The sequence below is a fragment of the Schistocerca gregaria genome, chromosome 7, assembly GCF_023897955.1.
Source record: "Schistocerca gregaria isolate iqSchGreg1 chromosome 7, iqSchGreg1.2, whole genome shotgun sequence".
Lineage (NCBI taxonomy): Eukaryota > Metazoa > Arthropoda > Insecta > Orthoptera > Acrididae > Schistocerca > Schistocerca gregaria.
Genome location: NC_064926.1, coordinates 480,962,416 through 480,984,064, shown reverse-complemented (window position 1 = coordinate 480,984,064; position 21,649 = coordinate 480,962,416). Strand labels below are relative to the sequence as shown.

Sequence of the window (21,649 nt, the reverse complement as noted above, 5' to 3'; positions counted from 1 at the left end):
ATTTGTAACCCTTCTGGTAATAAGATAGAAATCAGATTTGTAGGAAGAATGTTATCCATTTTATGGAGGAAAACCTATGACTTCTTGTTAAAGATCACAATTCTTTTCAATTTTAACCTAAATTTGGCTAAGATTAAAGTTATCTAGTTGAGCTAAAACTTTGATAGTCTCATTTCTTAAGCTATTGGCAACTTTTATTGAAGTCCCGCAGAAAAAGTTCAGACATTATCTTGTCAGCATCTCGGTGGATACAATATGCATTAGAGTGGCTTTTATAAGACACTTTTTAAAATTATTATAATTTTTTTGGGGCGTTTCATGTAAAAGCGAGTTGTGTGAAATTTGGGTCCAGTAGGATAAGGAGAGGGGTGCCTCTCAGGATTCAAAAGTGGAAAATCCAGTAAAAAACTGTTAACTTCTCAAAATATAACTTCTGAATGACAAATCAATCCATTACTTAATGTAGGTAGGTTGTTTACTCCAGTATGAATGCATTTTCATGTCACAGACTGAATCTGGGAGGGAGAGAGGCTTCTTGGTCAGTGCCCCCAAGACAAACAGAGAGAAGACAAAATGCACTTAGCTGATCCCTTTCAAGACCCAAACTGGACTACTCCATCTGTCTTTCACTTCTGAGGGAAAGCAGCAGTCCTAGCAAGTGTAAGGTTTTTTCTTCAGTTTCTTTACTCTAGGTAATTTATTTTCTTGTATAAAATAATTGGAAATTAACTGGCAGCTGCCAACCAAGTATTACTTGTCTTCTTTTACCACTCATATATGGTTAAGATCACTGTGTATCAATGTGCCACAGTGCAATGAAAACTGCATATCAAATTTGGAAAATTTGTATAAACAAGGAGGGCAATGATAAACACATGCTGGAAGATCACTCAGGATTTATGAACAAAGAGAGAGATTTCTTCTTTTTTTTTCAAAAACTAAACTTGGACACAGTACATGCTAATGCTGTGAATTTCATTACTACTGAGGAAAATGGTAAGATTATGATGAATCAGTAGCTGAAAGGAGGGCAAGGTTAATGCACAGAACCTATCTCATCCATATCCATACTCTGCAAGTTATTACAAAGTTCTTAATAGAAGGTACTATCCATTGTACAGGGTGGTGCATGGAAAACCAGACCTGAGTACAGACTGTTCACCAATTATACATGATTTATTTTCCACCATGAGCAGATACAAATAGATAAACATATAATAATTAGATAATAAAGAAATAACAAGTAAGCTAATGCAAGCAACATATTTGAAACAATAGATGACAATTGGTGTATGACAATGAACCGTCTAGTACTCCGGGCTAGTTTTACCTGCACCATCCTGTGTACCAGTAATTTCGGTTTCTTCCCATGCCATTCAGGTATGGGGCATGAGACAAATGATTGCTTAAACACTGTTGTGCACACTCTACTTAATCTTGTCTTTGGCGTCCCTGCAAGAATGATATGTGGTAGTTTGTAGTATATTTCCAGATTTTTCCCTTAAGGCTGGCTCTCAAACCATTGTGAGTAGGCTTTAAGAGGATAGTTTTCATCTATCTTCAAGCAAGTGTGTCAGTCAGTTATTTTCACCATCCCAATTGTGCTCTCTCACTGATCAAACAGACCCATGACTATTTGTGATACCCATGTTTTTATACATTCAATATCCCCTGTTACTCATATTTGGTTTGGGCCCTAAACACTTGTGCAATATTTTAGGATGGATCACACGAGCATTTTGTAAACAACTTCCTCTGCAAAATAACTGTGTGGCGTCGATAGTTCACATTGACCACGTAAATCATAATCTTTGAACTCTAACTGCTCTGACGAGCTGCCATGTTAATGTTCCAGTCAGCCTTTGTACCTTGTACAGTGTACACGTGTATCTTTCTTTGTGTTGAAATATATATATGTATAGACATTTATGGGAACAGTTTGTTGCGTATACAGTTATCAGTATTCCTGTTTCCCATATTGGTGACCCTTAAGTTTCTACGTCTTCCGCACCGGCTGTGTGGAATCAACAGGTTTTACATTTGATGCCATGGCTGCCTCATCCAATGTTTTATATGAAGATTTGGAGGCTCAGCTACTACTACCAGGCCATTGCAATCCCCTGCCAATGATTGTTTTGCCAATATCAGACAGTGATTTTTGATCTCCAATGAAGTTAACCTCAAACTTTGCAGCTCTACAACAGCCAAGTGTTATGCTTTTACCTCAAACAATGGACTCAGGTTTCATGTTGCCGGACTGTGCATGCCAACATGTGAAAAGTGACATAACGATCAATCGCTCATGTAGTGTTCAAAGGAACCAAAATTCTCACATTTCCTTTGATCCTCTACACGCCACAACGTCATTTACAGTAGTGCCATGTGCAATGCACCATTTGTGCAAAACGCACATAGCTGTCGAGCTATGCCAGTTTTGCCTTCCTCACAATTTAATAATGGACATTTTTATACACCAAGTCCACCAGGCTCAACCACCAGATCTTTTGTCCAGTTTCTCGACCACTTGGGTTCAAGCACTCCCGACGGCGGTTTGCCATCCAGGAATGTTGTACCAAGACAATGTGATCGCCAGCATGTTTCACCAGTCATTTATGGTCCTACCACACGGGGTGTGTTTCTGATGTGCACAGAAAACTCTTGCTGTTGCCACACCAAGTACCAAACCACCTCCACCCTACCCCCCACCCCCTCACTCATGTCATGGGGGGGGGGGGAGGGCGATTTCGACCATTCACCTGCTCGCTCCTTCCGCAGTAACATCTGCACCTGCCACGCTGGCCTTCCACATCATTTCCAAGGTCGACAATTTACGTACTGTGATTTTAACTTCCGGTCCAGCTTACGGGCCTACCTCATGTGCCGCTCATTCGTTCTTTCCCATGGCACTGACTGTGCAGGCCACATCATGCTTCTGTGATTAATCAGGGCCATTGCTCAGGATGTGTTTGCTACTAACATGCCCAAGCCAGTAGTGCCGGGTTACAGGACAGCCTATTCTACTAAGGGACAGCAGGCCTTCCAAGATATGCCGAAGCCAACCCCCCCCCCCCCCCCCCCCCCCCCCCCCCGTCTGTCAGTTGAAGCTACCTCTTTTATATGAGGACAACCTTGTTTTTTATTGTTCGTGCTTGTGGAGCACCTTTTCAAGTTATATCAAGTGACCAACAACAACTCTAAATTTCTATGTCTCGTCACGCACCTCCATGACCACTCAGAATTAATTTGTGACCTCCTCCTTTTGCCACCACTGCTGCCAAGATACGAGTTCACCAAGAAGACAATATTGGACCGACGCACCTGCTTGCCACAGGAATTAATAATCAAGATCCTATACGAGGAATACCTGGGGGACCACACTCCATCACAACTCTGGTGCTGCCTTTGGCTACTTGTGAGTGAACACACGAAGCCAGACATTCCCCTGTGGGCAGTATGGTCTGCAGATACACCAGCTACTGCACTCCTTCACGTCTATCGGCTCTTGTCTTTGCATTGCAGATCGGTTGTATGCACTACTGCGACAAAAACAACTAGCACACCTCTCACCGCTGATGGGACTACGCCACCTGTTTACCGGTCGTCTGCAGGCAGAGGCAGGGCTCGTTTCACCTCCATGCCATCTACACCACCAGGCAGTACTTGTTCATTCTCTCCTCTTTCCGAGCACTCAAGAACCGCACATGCACCGTATGTCCCGTTTACATTCCGGAACAGATCAACGAGGACAAACCTCCTCTGCTGTCACAATCACTGCCACCACCACATCTGGCTCATCCATATTGTTGGTACCACAAGATTTTCGAGGGTGAGGCCAAGAAGTGCAGATTACTTTGCCAGCATCCAAGCGCCGACTGCAGGATCTAAAAGATGCCGAGTTCTGCGGAGAACTTCACAGGTGTCAAACATTGCACTCCATCCACTCATCCTCTCAGCTGAGTGGTCATTTATACGTGACCAACATTTCGTCGCGGCTTGTTTTCCTAGTCGACACAGGCGCTGACATGTCTATCATACCTACATCATTGGCTCCTCCCGTTTTTTCACCGATGAAGTAGTTTCTACACACTGTGAACGAATCAACATTACAAACTGTCGGCTCTGCTAAAGTTATGGTACATCTATCTCCTTCTCTACATTTCCCGTGGACGTTTTACATCGCCAACGTTGATGAACCAATTCTCAGTATGGATTTCTTGTCCCATTACAAACTCTCGCCGAACATAGTCCAAGGTTCAGTGCTAAACCAACCTGACACTCACATACCATGCTCAGGCACTTGTGCTCGTCATTCCGTTTCCATCGCAACATGTGGTTTAGTTCACGAGTGCTCCATCCTCATGAACAAAATTGTGATCCGCATCACTAATCTACTGTCAGTGTACGACACAGCGGCACACCTCCGTCGGCAAAACAACGAGTTGAAACAACGCATTGCTCACACTTTCAATGAGCTCACCATGTCCCATACCTCACTGATGCAATTTCAATCCACAATTCCTTCACCTGATCAACCTTCATCAGCAGACACCAGCATGGACACTCACCAGGTTAGTTCAAAAAAATTCATTGCTTGTGATGCTTCACGTTCAGTGATACCTGCACCTGCTACACGCCCACTACATGCAGTGCCATGTGTTTCAAACAGTGCTTCTAATGCCAGTCACGTGCACAATGCGAACATGCCCACCACGCAGGCAGCCGCCCTGCATGTTGGTAACATTCTCCCTCTCTCACCCACCAACCACGTGATTCGGCGGCCATCGCCATTCCCCACACGACGCCAATGCCTCTCTCGCCCTCACCGGTTACTCAAGGCATAGCTAACAACAGACAGTCGCTGCGTGCCATGATCCGCTCTATGCTGCGTGTGCAGCCGACCTCTCCAAACAAGCGCATGCCACACTCACATAATAGACATGTGACTTTTGTGCTGCCTTTTCCCACTAGCACTAATGGCTATGCCTCATCGCACCCCACTCGTCCCAAAACTTCACGTCAGGATGTTACCCAGTCTCGTGTGCAGTTCTCAGTTTCTTCCATCACTGACAGAATGTCACACAAGATAATTACCACTGCTGGCCCTCCTATTAGGCATAAGGTTAGATGCCCCAACCCTACTGAGTTGAGCGCGGCCCGGCAGCAAATTAACGAACTTCTGGAGGCAGGCATTCTACAGTCATCAGACAGCAATTGGTCTTCAACAATTCACCTCGTCACCAATGTGTGGTGATTACAAAGGCTTAAATGCTTGTACCGTCACAGACAATTACCCAGTGCCGAACACAAACGATCTCACCTGTATGTTTTTGGGCACCACAATCTTCAGTGTGATTGACTCTAAACATGCCTATCACCAGATTCCCGTAGCCCTGGAAGACATACTAAAGACCACTATCATCACACCACTCGGTTTGTTCCAATACAACTTCATGCCATTTGGCTTAAAGAATGTGGCACATATGTGGCAATATTTCATTGACTCAATCTTATGACAGTTCGAGTGCTGCTTTGCATACCTGGATGACATCCTCATTTTCAGCAAGTCAACTGAGGCCCACGAAAATAATTTATCCCAGGTCCTCCAGACCTTGAACTCCAACGGTGTCGAGGTCAACAAAGATAAATTCCAATTGCGCCAGTCTTCTGTGACATTTTTGGGTTACACCATCTCCGCAGATGGAATACAGCCTCCCAAATCCCGCTTGCAGGCTATCACGTCATTGCCACCCCCGGCTGCATACAAAGAACTCCGATGCTTCCTGGGTACTATAAATTACTACCGCTGACATCTACCTTCTGCCTCTGCCTTGCAAGCTCCGCTGACAGACTTGCTGTCCAGCAAACAGACTTCAGGCCTTAAGCCAGTCCGTTGCCTTAAGCCAGTCCGTTGGACTGAACCTATGCTAGAGGCCTTCAGGGCTCTAAAGACAGTGTTAGCTCACGCCGTCATACTCACCCATCCCGATCCGTTTGCTGAGTTGCTCACCACTACGGACGCCAGTGACATTGCAGTCGGGGCAGTATTACAGCAACACAAAGGCGACAAGGTTTCACCCCTTCATTTCTTCTTTAAAACACTGTCTACAGCACAGAAGAAATATTCCACTTTTGACAGAGAACTTCTGGAGGTCTATGAAGCTGTCAAACAATTTCGCCCTGACATTAAGGGTCGTTCTTTCTTCATCCTTACTGACCACAAACCACTAGCGGACGCCTTCTGCAACCCTACCGAGCACCCACCCCCTCGGTGTTTCCGCCACTTTGACCTGATCTCTCAATTTACTATGGATGTACGCTACATCAAAGGCACGGAAAACATTCCCGCTGATTTCTTTTCGTGGATCAATACTGCCTCAATCACCGTCAATTTATCCAACCTTGCTGCTCTCCAGGCCTCTGACGAGGAATCTAAAGCCCTCTTCATGGATCCTCAGACATCGCTTGTGTTTACCATAGCCAAGTTCCGCGATGTTCCAGACGAAGTGTGGTGCGACTCTTCTACCAGCACTCTGCGGCCATTACTCCCTCCCACACAGCACCGACAAGCCTTGCATATCCTCGCACACCCTGGCATCCGCGCCACTACATGCCTCATCACCAAGCATTTTGATTGGAAAAATGTTAAGCAGGACTGTCAAACATGGGCACACAGCTGCATTTCTTACCCACGCAACAAAATCGGATGCCACACCTCTCCCCCCTTGGCAAGTTTGACATTCTGCAAGGACATTTTTGTCATGTACACATCAACCTTATCAGCCCTCTCCCACCGTCAGAGGGCCACAGATATATCCTCTCCACAATCGACTGCATGTCTCATTGGGTGGAAGCTGTTCCTTAACCCAACATCACAGCAGAAGCTGTGGCCAAGGGATTCGTCTCACCATGGATCGCTAGGTTCAGTTGCTGTCCACTGTCACCACCAACCAGGTTGACAGCTTGAGTCTGCACTTTTCACGATTCTATGTAACCTTTGCAGTATCAGAAAAATTCATACAACAGCCTACCACCTGCAAAGCAACAGTTTAGTGGAACGATGGCACCAAACCCTTAAAACAGCACTCAGGTGCCATGACTGCCTCTGGTCAGAGGCACTTCCTTGGATGTTACTCAGTCTTCGTTTGACCTTTAAACATCTCTGAATTCGTTTTCGGTGAGAACCCGGTTCTACCTGGATAACTTATCCTGCTTCAAGCACCCAAGGATTTCCCAACCTCCCCAAACTTTATTAGTAGAATGCGCACCCACTTTAGACACACATGGCTACACCCGCCTGTCGGTCATTCCCTGCCAGACACTTACGTGCCAACTGCACGCAACACATGCGCCCATGTTATGCTGCTCCCATGTTATGCTCAGGGACGATTCTGTTAGACAACTCCTGAAACTCCCATATCTCAGCCCCTTTGAAGTACTCCGGAGGGGTGAGATGGCCTTCGACATTGAGGTTGATCACCCGCAGACCGTTTCGCTACACAGGCTCAAGCCTGATTTCGTGGACTCCGACGCCCCTCTGCCATCCCAGTTGGACCATCCAGATGAATTTCCCATTACCTAGCCCAATAATGAGTTAGCTCATCCCATGGTAAGGGTTTCCCAAGCATGTCGTCATCAACCCCATGCACAGGTTTTGATGATGTTTCATTTACTGGAGAGACTTGCTCCCCGACTTTCAACTTGCACTGCAATGTACCACCTAACCGCATCAGAAATTTGTTCATTGTCACTAACGATGACCGTATGCTCATTCTCCTTACAGACCCTGCAGACTCGACACTCAATGAGGAACTAGATGTCAAGATAGTACATAGCCTGTCCCTCTCCCCGAGAGTGCGATCCATCAAGAGTTCATGTGTTCATCTCCTCGGACGACTCGATCTGCATTAGGCGCAGGCATGCTCACATGCCGCACCCCTCCCCACACCTCCACTCCTGGGCCAGCCGATGCACTGTCCACCCCAACATCACTGCCCTTTCCATTACAGAGTACTCACAGCAAACAAATCTGTGACTGTTTGCATTGCCCTCATTTGTGTGCACTCACGTATGGTCCTGTTAGACCATGCTGACATATTTCTCACTCATTTACAATATTACAGAACAGAAAGTTGCTAATGACTAATATTCATTATTATGTGCTTGGATGAAAAGGATCAACTTACCTTTACTGTATGTAGACACCTGAATGGGATAACGTCTCAGTGGCTGGGACACAAGAATTTAAGAAAACAGGATGTATGCAAGGCAACATTTTACAGGCTTACAACTAATTGACTGTCACTAAATTGTGCTTGTGATGGGCACACCACCATGCACACTCCAAGAAAAGAGGGACAGAGTTTAATGTAATGTCAGAATTATTAGACGAGGAGCACTTCTCAGTAGCAGTAGTAGTAGTAGTAGTAGTACAGGGGTTTTGGGTGCACAACAGCAAGGTCTTCAGCGCCCGTTCAATAACATAGTGAGACGGGTGTCAAGAAAAATCCCAGAACAGGAATATAAAACGAAACTTCTCAGATAGAGGAAGGAAACAGATTATGGTTCTTTTGGAATCATCCCAATGTTCATGTAAACCACAGAATATCTTATTTGGATTTGAACCTTGCTCTTAAAGAGTATCAGACCACTTACTTCATCACTGTATCACCTCACCCACTTTGTTCATTCAAGAGCAGATCAATCGAGGAACATTTTTTTCACAAACAAGTAATAGATTGATTATTTATTTGTTTATTACGTGTTTCAGACAGGTGAGATAAGAGCCTTTAAGTGTTCTCTTACATTGGCTCAGCTTCCTTAGATCTTACAACATAAGCAGTTGTGACTTGGTGTAAACACTTTCGGTATGACTGGGAACTAAAAAAATTTAGACCGTAAGAACTGAGTGTCTTGTTAGTGTTTTTCATGTAGGAATGCTAAATCTGAGAACAGATATTAGAGCTATGATTACTGAGGACATGGTGGAGCAATAACAGTATTTCAAATAGTGTGTAACTAAGATAGCTGTGTGTGGGGAAAGGTAAGATGATCATAACTGCTGCAGCAAGTATGTGTCTCACACAGGAATTTAGAGTGAATGAAAAGTGTTGGACTCGTCAATTTTTCAACTTTACTGAAGGACATCACAGTAGTCAAACACAGGCAACAGTAGGTTTCAAAATATTGTTCTTTTTACATATCTGGAGGAAAGCTTTATGTATTTTTATAAGATATGAAGCAATGCACATACTTTCTTGCTTGCCAATACAGTATTTTTGGTAAAGTTTAAGGGTTTGTCCAGTATTACACAAAAACTCTTAGGGACAAAAAATATTTTATTAAGCATTATATCAAGATGGACTACATGCTACCATGAGATGGAGCTTCTCATGATTTAAGGATTGCATGCGATTCAATGAAATCCACTTGGTACTACACTGAAGCACCAAAGAAATTGGTATAGGCATGCATATTCAAATACAGAAGTTATGTAAACAGGCAGAATACAGCACTGTGGTCGCCAATGCCTATATAAGGCAACAAGTGTCTGGTGCAGTTGTCAGACTGGTTACTTCTGTTACAATGGCAGGTTATCAACATTTATGTGAGTTTGAATGTGGTGTTATAATCAGTGCATGGGTGATGGGACACAGCATCACCAAGGTAACAATGAAGTGGGGATTTTCCTGTACGACCATTTCATGAGTGTACCGTCACTATCAGGAATCTGATAAAACATCAAATTTTCGAAATCGTTGTGGCTGGATAAAGATCCTGCAGGAAATGGGACAAAGATGACTGAAGAGAATTGTTCAATGTGAGAGAAGTTCAATCCTTCTGCGAATTGCTGCAGATTTCACTGCTGGGCCATCAACGAGTGTCAGTGTGAAAACCATTCAACAAAATGGCATTGATACTGGCTTTCACAGCTGAAGACCCACTCATGTACTCTTGATGACTGCACAACACAAAGCTTTACACCTCACCTGGGCCTGTCAACACTGGCATTCCACTGTTGATGACTGGAAATATGTTGCCTGTTCAGACGAGTCTTATTTCAAATTATACAGGGTGTTACAAAAAGGTACGGCCAAACTTTCAGGAAACATTCGTCACACACAAAAAAAGAAAATATGTTATGTGGACATGTGTCCGGAAATGCTTACTTTTCCATGTTAGAGCTCATTTTATTACTTCTCTTCAAACACATTAATCATGGAATGGAAACACACAGCAACAGAACGTACCAGGGTGACTTCAAACACTTTGTTACAGGAAATGTTCAAAATGTCCTCCGTTAGCGAGGATACATGCATCCACCCTCCGTCGCATGGAATCTCTTATGCACAGATGCAGCCCTGGAGAATGGCGTATTGTATCACAGCCGTCCACAATACGAGCACGAAGAGTCTCTACATTTGGTACCGGGGTTGCGTAGACAAGAGCTTTCAAATGCTCCCATAAATGAAAGTGAAGAAGGTTGAGGTCAGGTGAGCATGGAGGCCATGGAATTGGTCCGCCTCTACCAATCCATCGGTCACTGAATCTGTTTCTGAGAAGCGTACGAACACTTAGACTGAAATGTGCAGGAGCTCCATTGTGCATGAACCACGTGTTGTGTCATACTTGTAAAGGCACATGTTCTAGCAGCACAGGTAGAGTATCCCGTATGAAATCATGATAATGTGCTCTATTGAGCGTAGGTGGAAGAACATGGGGCCCAATCAAGACATCACCAACAATGCCTGCCCAAACATTCAAGGAAAATCTGTGTTGATGACGTGATTGCACAATTGTGTGCGGATTCTCGTCAGCCCACACATGTTGATTGTGAAAATTTACAATTTGATCACGTTGGAATGAAGCCTCATTCGTAAAGAGAACATTTGCACTGAAATGAGGATTGACACATTGTTGGATGAACCATTCGCAGAAGTGTACCCGTGGAGGCCAATCAGCTGCTGATAGTGCCTGCACACACTGTACATGGTACGGAAACAACTGGTTCTCCCATAGCACTCTCCATACAGTGACGTGGTCAATGTTACTATATACAGCAGCAACTTCTCTGACGCTGACATTAGGGTTATCATCAACTGCACGAAGAATTGCCTCGTCCATTGCAGGTGTCCTCGTCGTTCTAGGTCTTCCCCAGTCATGAGTCATAGGCTGGAATGTTCCGTGTTCCCTAAGACGCCGATCAATTCTTTTGAACGTCTTCCTGTCGGGACACCTTCATTCTGGAAATCTGTCTTGATACAAATGTACCACGCCATGGCTATTGCCCCGTGCTAATCCATACATCAAATGGGCATCTGCCAGCTCCGCATTTGTAAACATTGCACTGACTGCAAAACCACGTTCATGATGAACACTAACCTGTTGATGCTACGTACTGATGTGCTTGATGCTAGTATTGTAGAGCAATGTGTCGCATGTCAACACAAACACCAAAATCAACATTACCTTCTTTCAATTGGGCCAACTGGCGGTGAATCGAGGAAGTACAGTACATACTGACGAAACTAAAATGAGCTCTAACATGGAAATTAAGCATTTCTGGACACATGTCCACATAACATATTTTCTTTATTTGTGTGTGAGGAATGTTTCCTGAAAGTTTGGCCATACCTTTTTGTAACACCCTGTATTGAGCAGTTGGATTTGTACAGGTATGGAGACAATTGCATGAATCTATGGACCCTGAATGTCAACAGGGGACTGTTCAAGCTGGTGGAGGCTCTGTAATGGTGTGGGCATGTGCAGTTGGGACCCCTGATATGTCTAGATATGACTCTTGATAGGTGACACACACATAAGCACCCTGTCTGATCACCTGCATCCATTCATGTCCATTGTGAATTCCGACAGACTTAGGCAATTCCAGCAGGACAATATGACACTCCATATGCCCAGATTGCTACAGAGTGGCTCCAGGAACACTCTTCTGAGTTTAAACACTTCTGCTGGCCACCAAACTCTCCAGACATGAACATTATTGAGCATATCTGGGATGCCTTGCAACTTGCTGTTCAGAAGAGCTCTCCACCCACTCGTATTCTTATGGGTATATGGACATCCCTGCAGTATTCACGGTGTCAGTTCTCTCCAGCACTACTTCAGACATTGGTCAAGTCCCTACCACGTTGTTCTGCAGCACTTCTGCATGCTCGTGGGAACCCTACACGATATTAGGCAGATGTACCAGTATCTTTGGCTCTCTGTGTACTTTAGTGGCCCATTCATAAACAACTTGCAGATCTTCATTATTAGAGCAGTTAGTGACTTTTAGATTATATGGTTTGGCACTCAGACACAACTGAAGAAAAATGGTAATTCCTGGGGGAGAACAGAGAGGATATGTCATTTATGTACAATGAATAACAGGAGCCCTACTACTGATTCTTGAGTGACACCTGATGCTATATGACAGAGAATCTTACATCGTTTTTACAATGCCAATACCTGTGAAGCCCTGGTGAATGCGCCGGTGGTGTCATGGTGGACACATGAGCAATGTAAGTGTTCATATCTCAGAGACTGTGTCTCTCTAGGCCCACGTTTACTGGACTTACTGATTTTGTTTTGATGAATACTAAAACTTCTCAGTATATTTGAAACATATCTTCAATAGTCTATAAATATCAGTTCACATAATGTAAACAGTAATGGATATAACAATGATAACAGTGAAACACAATAATAAGTCCAAAAACTGTGACTGTGCATTGTGCGATAGAATTCTACCTGGACATGTGACATGCCAAGTAAAGTATATAAGCTTAAGAGACAAATGGGAAATTACTCTAGTGATGATAACGTGCCCAAATCAGGAAATCTGCTGACATCAGTTTCTTTGACAAAACAGCAGACAGTTATGACCCAGCAGCCAGGACAAGAATCTCAGAAATGCTGAAGTTGGTTAGCTGTTTATGTGCTGCTGTCATGAGCATCACTGGGAAGTAAATGAATGACAATGAAGCCACGATTAGGCAATAATGTGTTGGATGTCCACACCTCATAACAATACATGGACGTCAGAGGTTTGTCTGCTCCATAAAGCTGGATAGCCGGCGAACTGCTGCAGGTCTGACAACAGAGTACAATACTAGTGCGGGCACAAGTGTTTTGGAGCTTATCATTCACTAAACATTGTTGAATAAGATGACAGAGTACAATACTGGTGCAGGCACATCTGTTTTAGAGTTTAATATTCAGCACACACCATCAAATGAAATACTGGAGTACAGTACTGATGCAGTCAGAAGTGTTTCATGGCTTACTGTTCAGCACACATTTTCAGTCAAGATTAATTGATCATGCAGTACTACACAAGAACTCCTAGGGGCAAAAAATATTTTGTTTAGGATTATTTACAGATGGACTACATGCCAGCACGAGATGGAGCCTCTCAAGACTTTAAGAATCATGTGTGATTTGACGAAGTCCATCTTGGGTATTATTTCAGTGTCCCATTCACAAACAACTTGCAGATCTTCACTGTTACAGTAGTTAGAGACTTTTAGATGTTATGGTTTAGCACTCAGACTCAATTGAAGAAAAATGGCAATTTCAGGAGAACAAAGAAGATGTCTCATATATGTATACTGAATAATAACAGGGGCTCTACTAATGATCCTTGACTGACAACTGATGATATGTTTCTCCACTTCATTGCTTGTGACCTATAAAACATGGTTAAACACTGCTTGGTCATGACAGAGAATCCTGCATCATTTTTACAATGCCAAAATTGATGTGTTGAAATGTGCAAAGGATAACAATTAAAGTTATAGAGGGTATTGTGTAACTATAATATAGCTAGTAGAGTCAGTAGCTCATCTCAACTTGGGATCACAGTGGACTACAATGTACCCGTGAAGCCCTGGAGAGGGCGCCGGTGGTGTCATAGCGGACAGGTGGGCAACGTGCAGCAGCAGATAGGGCCCCCGTCGTGTCGTAGCGAACAGGTGGCGTAGGCTGTAACAGTGTGCGAGGGGCCGGAGCGCCAGCACCTGCGGGACTGAGAATGCTGGTAGTGTCGTAGCGCACTGCAGGGTGCGGTGGAAGTTCCATGCCGCGTCTCACTGCCGGAGTAGGTTCACCATTCTGCTGACCACGTGCTGCTGGTGATAGCACGCCCGTCGTGTCATACCTGTAAATGTGCATACATTAAAAATATTAGTACTGCATAGCTGAGGTTCATGTTGTTTCAAATCTTATTATTCTCTTTCACCTATATCTTTTCGAATCACTTTTGTCGTATGGTGTTAAAAAAAAAAAATCTAGAAATACAGAATCAATTTGAGATTTCCTGTCAACAGTACTCATTACTTTGTGGGTGAATAAAGATGTCATATATAAATAAAACAAGCTGAGTTTCATACTAGTAGGTTTTTCATGAATCTGTACTGTGTTTTGCAAGAAGCTTAGAATACACTCTAAGATCCTCCAAACAATGGACATAAGTGAAACTGACCTATAGTTCCATGCACCTGATCTTCTACCATTTTGGAAACAAACATAACCTACTTTCTTTCTTAATCATACACACTTCGGTTGGCAGCAATTAAAGACAGCTATTACGTATGCACAACACACAACTTTGAAACTGCTTGTGAACTGAGGCTGTCCTGTGACTCATTCACAATCTGACAAAGTAACAGTAAAAGATGTAGAAAAACTTTATTAAGCCTAAAAAATAAAAAGCCAAAGCAGCTTCAAATATAATAGCACACCCACTGTCTGAAATAATTAATAAATCACTTGAAGAAGGCTACTTTCCAGATGTTCTAAAATATACAGAAGTGAAACCATTGTTTAAAAAAGGCTCTAAAGAAGGTATGGGAAGTCACCATCCAATTTCCCTTCTTCCTTTGTTTTCTAAAATATGTGAAATGATCGTTGCAATCCAGATTCAAAATTTTTATCACAAATTTAATATAATCTCAAAAAATCAATTTGGCTTCAAAAAAGGTAGAAGCACAATTTACGTATTAGTTCCACCTTAGATAAATCACAAAAAGCTGCATGAAGTTCTGTGACTTATCCAAAGCATTCAACGGGGTGAACCACTCACTATTATTATATAAAATGCAAAATACAGAGTTACAGACAGTGCCTTACAGTGGGGTAAGTCATATGTGAGAGAGACAGTTTAGGATAGTCAGGCAAACGAAAATACTCCTCAAAATGGAGATATCTCTCTCTCTCTCTCTCTCTCTCTCTCTCTCTCTCTCTCTCTCTCTCTCTCTCTCAGGTGGTACCGCAAGGATCAATTCAAGGCCCAATACTTCTTTTTTTTTCATAAATGACTTACCCATAAATATAAGTCATCATTCAGTTTTATTCGCTGATGATATGTCAGTACTGATAGAAAATAAAAATGAGACAAAATTCCCAAAAATGTAATGAAAACTCTAGAAAATCTAGATGTGTGGTTCCATGTAGATGGACTAAAACTAAATATTTAAAAGACAAAGCTAATGCAGTTTAAGGCAAAACAGTCAAAAATAATTTTATTCACATTACCCATGGAAGTCTGGAACCAAATGAAGCAGAATGTGTTAAATTCTTAGGAACACATCTGGACAGAAATCTGTCATGGTCCTCACATACAGACTATTTAAAAGTAAGCTAAACAGCCTGGTGTTAGCTACATCAATCTTAGTCAATGTCACTTCCATAGACACGAGAAAGGCAGTGTACCACAGCTACATTGAGGAAATAGTGAGATATGGCATTGTCTTTTGGGGAAGTGCCAGCAATTTGACAAAAATATTAACTTTACAGAAAAATGGTATGGAACATTTGTAGTGCAAAGCCAAGAAAATCTTGTTGCCCTCTATTAAGAGACCTAACCATACTAAGTATTCCCTCACTGTATTTGTATGAAATAATTGTTTTCACAAATAATAATCCAGAATTGTTTGTTCCAAATAACTTCCAGCACAGGTATGAAAGTAGAAACAAAGAAAGTTTCATTCTTCCTACACGGCGACTCAATCTTTTCGTGCAGACCCCACAGTATATAGAGATGAAAGTATACAATAAGATAAAAATACAAATTTTCAAAAGATTGAAACTGGCTCATTAAAAAGAAAATTATACAGTACTCTGGTACAAAAATGCTATTATTCTATTGATGAATTTTTTAATGGTGATCTGGCCATTTTAGCAGAATAAATATTAATAGTATATATAGTCTGATATTTTATAGTTATAATAAATGTTTTTTCCATGTGCAACCTATTATAGTTATAAGTTTGACAAGTCTCCTGTACAATAAATCAATGATTTGACATGTATGTTATGAGACAATAAATTTCTGATTCTGATTCTAGTGGACAATTCACATGTACCTCTGAGAACTGTGATTGGAGGAGTTAATTTCCATGATATGAAGTGTATGATGTAATTAACTTGTTTAGCATAGTACATCCCATTAACTAGTAAACAGATATTAAAATATCATCATTATATTCTCTGGGAATGTGTTTAGAATGTGGTGATTTCTGAAGAGAACTTACAATTTTTTTTTTATTTTCTAAGATAGGTGCATCATTTTGAAAAGCCCTGGATAATGATTTGGTCAAATTATAGTTATATATTTTTATTCAAAATTGGTAAATTATACAGACACATAAAGTTGTCAGAAATAGTGAAAATATATACAAAACAACTTAACAAAGGAATTGCAAAATTCTACTTTCAATACTGTATGTAACTGAAAAAATGATAAAATTATGAATCTAAAAAGAATTGCAAAAACTTGTAAAATTCAAGAATCAAGTTTGTAATAAGATATTGTTTTGTTTGATTGTATTTGTTTTTGTTGCCAACATTGTCGAGGTGTGAACAGTATTAAGCAGTCATTCATAGACAGTAGCAAATTGTAAATGAACAGAATTAGAAATGAGATGCAGGTGAGGTGAGAAATGATTGTAACAATTATTTAGGAGATAATTATTTATGTATTTATTCTCCATAGACAAATAAGGAATTTGTTTTGGATTGTGGCCATCTTTTACACTTTCTATTGTAACGTTGTGGAAGCAATTACAAACAGCAAAAAACAGTGTCTTGATTAATGGTACTTGTAAATCCTACTGATACAAGTGAAAATACTCTACTTAAAAGTACTCTACTTCTCTGAAAGGAATTCCTTAATACTGTAACCCCTTCAAGCTCATTTGGAAGCAGCTTTCTCTTGAGCTCTTTAAATTCTTTGGAAGCTTTTCATAAAATTTGATCTTCATGTAATAGGAGCTGAATGGCATCATATGTTGAGTGATCACTACAAATGACACAGAGATGCTGTGTACTCATCTGAGACAGCATTATCAGCAAATGACAAAGTTTCAAAGGGACAACATTGTAGATGTCCGTTTATCTGGCTGGTGGAATTGTGCAACATCCAGATTTGTTGGGCATTCAGATATGACAGTGGCCTGATGTTGAATTGCACATGAATGTGAGGGCAGGCATTCTTGTCGGGGTTCTGGTCAACCTCATATGACCACCGCAAATGAGTATCACCATACTGTGCCCCAGGAACTTTGTAACCCCTTTACGCCTGTGCCTGCCATCTGAGAACATGTAATGGACTACCTGCAACATTCTGTGTCCTCCCACACCACTGGTCAGAGAATAGCAGCAGCCAGACTAGGGAATTACCATCCCAGGCACAGGCTGCCATTAACATCACATCACAAAGAGTTGTATTTAAAGTGGTGCTGTGACTGGAAAGTATGGACTGGTCATGAATTGGATTGCATTGTGTTCAGTAATGAATCACAGGTCTGCACTACCATGGGTGACTGTCATCAGTAAGTACAGTAGCAACCTGGAAGAAGTCCTATGCTTCCAAAGTTTAGGAGAGACATTGTTGTGTTATTCTTGGCTTCATGCAGTGGGGAGCATTGCGTAAGACTTCAGATCTTAGCTGGTAGTGATTGAAGGAACCCTGATGGCACAGTAGTACACCACGGATACCGTATTTACTTGAATCTAAGCCCCACTCAAATCTAAGCTGCACCTGAAACATGAGACTCGAAATCAACAAAAAAATTTTTCCTGAATCTAAGCCGAACCTGAAATTTGAGACTCTAAATTCAAGGGGAGAGAAAAGTTTTAGGCCACACCTCCAAATCGAAACAAAGTTGGTCCATTGTAATATGAGACACAATTTAGGTCGAATTAATGACGATACAGCTACAGTAGTTTGGTTCGAGTCGTAAGCTTAGCAGTTAAGCTTTATCAGGTAGCCAATGCTATGCGTCAGGCACTCCATCTCTATTTATACGGGTACCCTTCCTTTTTCATTGATTGCTTATTTTTCTTTGATCTGATAAGTGCCGTTCTCTTTGTTATAGGTGTTTACTCTAGGCTAAAAATGCATTATTGTACTGTGTCATGCACTGTTTGTCGCATTCTGATAATGAGTGTTTACGGCATGGCTTGCTTTTGTGTGCGCTACCGCCGCTTACAATTTAAAAAAAAAAAAAAAAAGAAGGAATCATCTCATTAGCAAAACAATGGCAAGAGACTGCTGTTTGTTGTTACTTACACTGCTGCTTTCTTTGATATAGATCAACAAGAACCAAATAATAGACTGCGTATAATAAAAGATGTTCTGAACGAGAGTTTAGTGAAAAATTTTCTCCGGTTGAAAATCTTTGCAGACGCCTCTTTAGCACATTACATTCTGCACAGAAATTAGAGTCATCTTAGATTTAAAAATCTAGTCAATTTCCGTGTTTCATTTCTGACTGTATCACTATTAGGCGTAAGAATAATACGAATATAAACATGACATGATATGTATATTCTTCCGCGTTTGCTGTTGTCTCACTCTAGTTTCGTAGTTTATTAGGCAGAAAGGATTTAAATGAGATAGCAGCAAACGCAAAAGAATACATGGCAAAACATTTATTCTTATGATGAAGAGAATACTGCTTGTGATTCACAATTCATAAAAGTTCCTATTAGCAACGATGTCTTCTCATAGCTAGGGAAAAATTCAGAACGAGTTGGCCACATTAACAAACATCCCAAACAGTCCTGCCAGTCGGATTTTCATAGTACACTGAAATGCTGCTACATTCGAAGATGAACAATACGGAATTTGTATTTACTTTGTTGGATAATGTATGAAAATGCAGTGGTCGAAACTCACTGACGCAGAGGTTTTGGCGCCAGTATTTATCTTTGTTCCTGCAAAGCATGCCTGTGTAGCGCTACATATATTCGACGGCAGGAGTTAGTTATGGCGGCACCTACCAACATTTTTCAGAACTTCCGCTTACTTTGCACTCGATTCTAAGCCACAGACGGATTTTTGGATTACAAAAACCGGAAAAAAGTGTGGCTTAGATTCAAGTAAATTCAGTATCCTGCATCCTCATGTGTTACCTCTCTTGTGGCATAATTGTGGTCCCATTTTTCAACAGAACAGTGTTAGTCCACACATGCACATTATCTCTACGAACAGTCTGCATGATGCTGAGGTATTCCCACGGCCAGCAGGGTCCCACTTCTGGCACCGATAGGAAATGTGTGGGACCTGCTTGGATGTCAACTCCATCCCAGTGCCAGTATCAAGGATATCGAGGACCGAATACAAAAGTTGTGGAACAGCTTGCCTTGTGAAAGGATACAATAACTTCATGACACCCTTCCCAATCGAATCAATGCATGCATTCAGGCCAGAGTGGGTGCAACATCATACTGATAAGTGGGCCCATACTGCCATGTCCTTTATAAATTAGACTCAATTTTGTAAATTGTGTAGTAACATCACATGTTCCCTCAACCCGTGAAGTTTCATTTCATTTCCTCCTCCTCATGTGGGTGCTTCTCTTTTTTGTAAGGCAATATACTTTCCAAGCAACAAATGTTTTCTCCTTCACTTGCATTACTTCTGAGGCAGTCTTACAGAGTTCTGAGCGTTTTTCTCTTTGCAAGTAATTGGACATCTTACACTGAAGTAGGAAAGAAAGTATTATAAAAGTTATTCCACTTCTCTGTAACATTTTTTGCACATTACACTTTGCTCCATGTCTCAGACTGCAGTGGGACTCTATCTTCTATAAAGATTTCATTTACTTACGTAATTTTCCATATCTCATTTTACACTGATAATCAATAAAAAGGAAGTTAAATTTTATTTGCAACTTCCTCAATCTCAAACCAAAATAATACTTAAAATTTAGAGGAATCGATCCAAGGGAAAAATAAAATGGAACACGAACAATGAAGATCAATCTGGAAGAACACAGAAGCTAAGTGTGACTGTAGGCTCTCCTGGCATATACTGCCTGCTGAAGGTTTCTCGAGTGTCCAGCTGGGTGGTAGCATTGATATAGCACAATGTTTCAGGAAGTGTCATACTACCCGTGTTCTGGCGAAGCATCGAGATTTGCAGAGAGTGGGGTATTTATACGTGCAGTCTCCCGCCTCCACTAGTCCTCAGGAGGCTGCGGTGGTATGGACGTGGACGCGTGGTGGTGGAGGTAGAAGCCACCCCCGGTGGCCGTGTTCAACTCTCGATGTGAGCATTCTATATGTGTCTGCGGCAGAGGATGTTGGCAGGCACACTCCCGACAGATTGCCACTATTGCAGGATTCTGTGCTGCATCCCTGCTGACCAGTTGTTGAATCCTTATTTCTAGGGATTCTTTGATAATACTTTCCAAGAAGCCAGATCTTGTCACAGCACCTTCGTGTTTTTGAAGTTGAAGATGTGTTCTTCCTTTATGCTGTGTTCTGCTATGGCTGATTTTTCTGTGTCCTAGTCACACACATCTGATATGTTCGTCACACCGTGTAGATATACAGCACTGTGTTTTACAATGTACTGTTTTCCGCATTCACATAGGATGCTGTATATTCCTGGCATGTTAAGCTTCAGCGGGTCTTTGGCAGAAGAACCTAGGAGCGCCCTCATCTTTGGTGGTGGGCGGAGAACAGTTTTGATATTGTGTTTGCCCAGAAGTCATGTAATTTTGGCCAAGAGCGGACCTACGTACGGAAGGAATGTGAGTCATTTGTCTTCCTGTTCAAATGGCTCTGAGCACTATGGGACTTAACATCGGAGGTCATCAGTCCCCAAGAACTTAGAACTACTTAAACATAACTAACCTAAGGACATCACACACATCCATGCCCAAGGCAGGATTCGAACCTGCGACCGTAGCAGTCTCGCGGTTCCAGACTGAAGCACCTAGAACCGCTCGGCCACTCCGGCCAGTCAAAGTCTTCTTCTTCTTCTTCTTCTTCTTCTTCTTCTTCTTCTTCTTCTGAGGTAGTCACTGCTTCTTTCTACCTTTTTAGCACCGTGTTGAACCGCATTTCGTTGTAGCCATTTTGGTGGACGACCTCCCTCAGGTGTTGCAGCTCAGATGGTAGGCTTTCTTTGTTGCAGATGGCACACACCCTGTGTACCAGGGTGGTCAGCACTTTCTGTCTTTATGCTGGATGGTGGCATCTTGTTGCATGAAAGTATAGGTCCTTGTGTCTCCTCTTCCTATGCGCTGTATGGCCTAGTGAACCATCTGCCTTCCTCTTAATTAATATGTCAAGGAAGAGGAGGCATCCATTTTCCTCCATTTCATCAAAAATTTGGTATTCAGATGTATGCTGTTAAGGT

The 21,649-nt window shown here is 42.0% G+C and overlaps 1 protein-coding gene across 1 annotated transcript in view; it reads right to left on the bottom strand.

The window, feature by feature from the left end:
- The window catches only part of LOC126282443 (uncharacterized), a 148,317-nt gene that overhangs the window by 43,714 nt on the left and 82,954 nt on the right, over positions 1–21,649 (bottom strand). Inside the window, exon 5 of the mRNA XM_049982098.1 lies at positions 13,876–14,155. Within this exon, the coding sequence (XP_049838055.1) occupies positions 13,876–14,155 (280 nt within the window). The remainder of the gene's footprint in view (positions 1–13,875; positions 14,156–21,649) is intronic.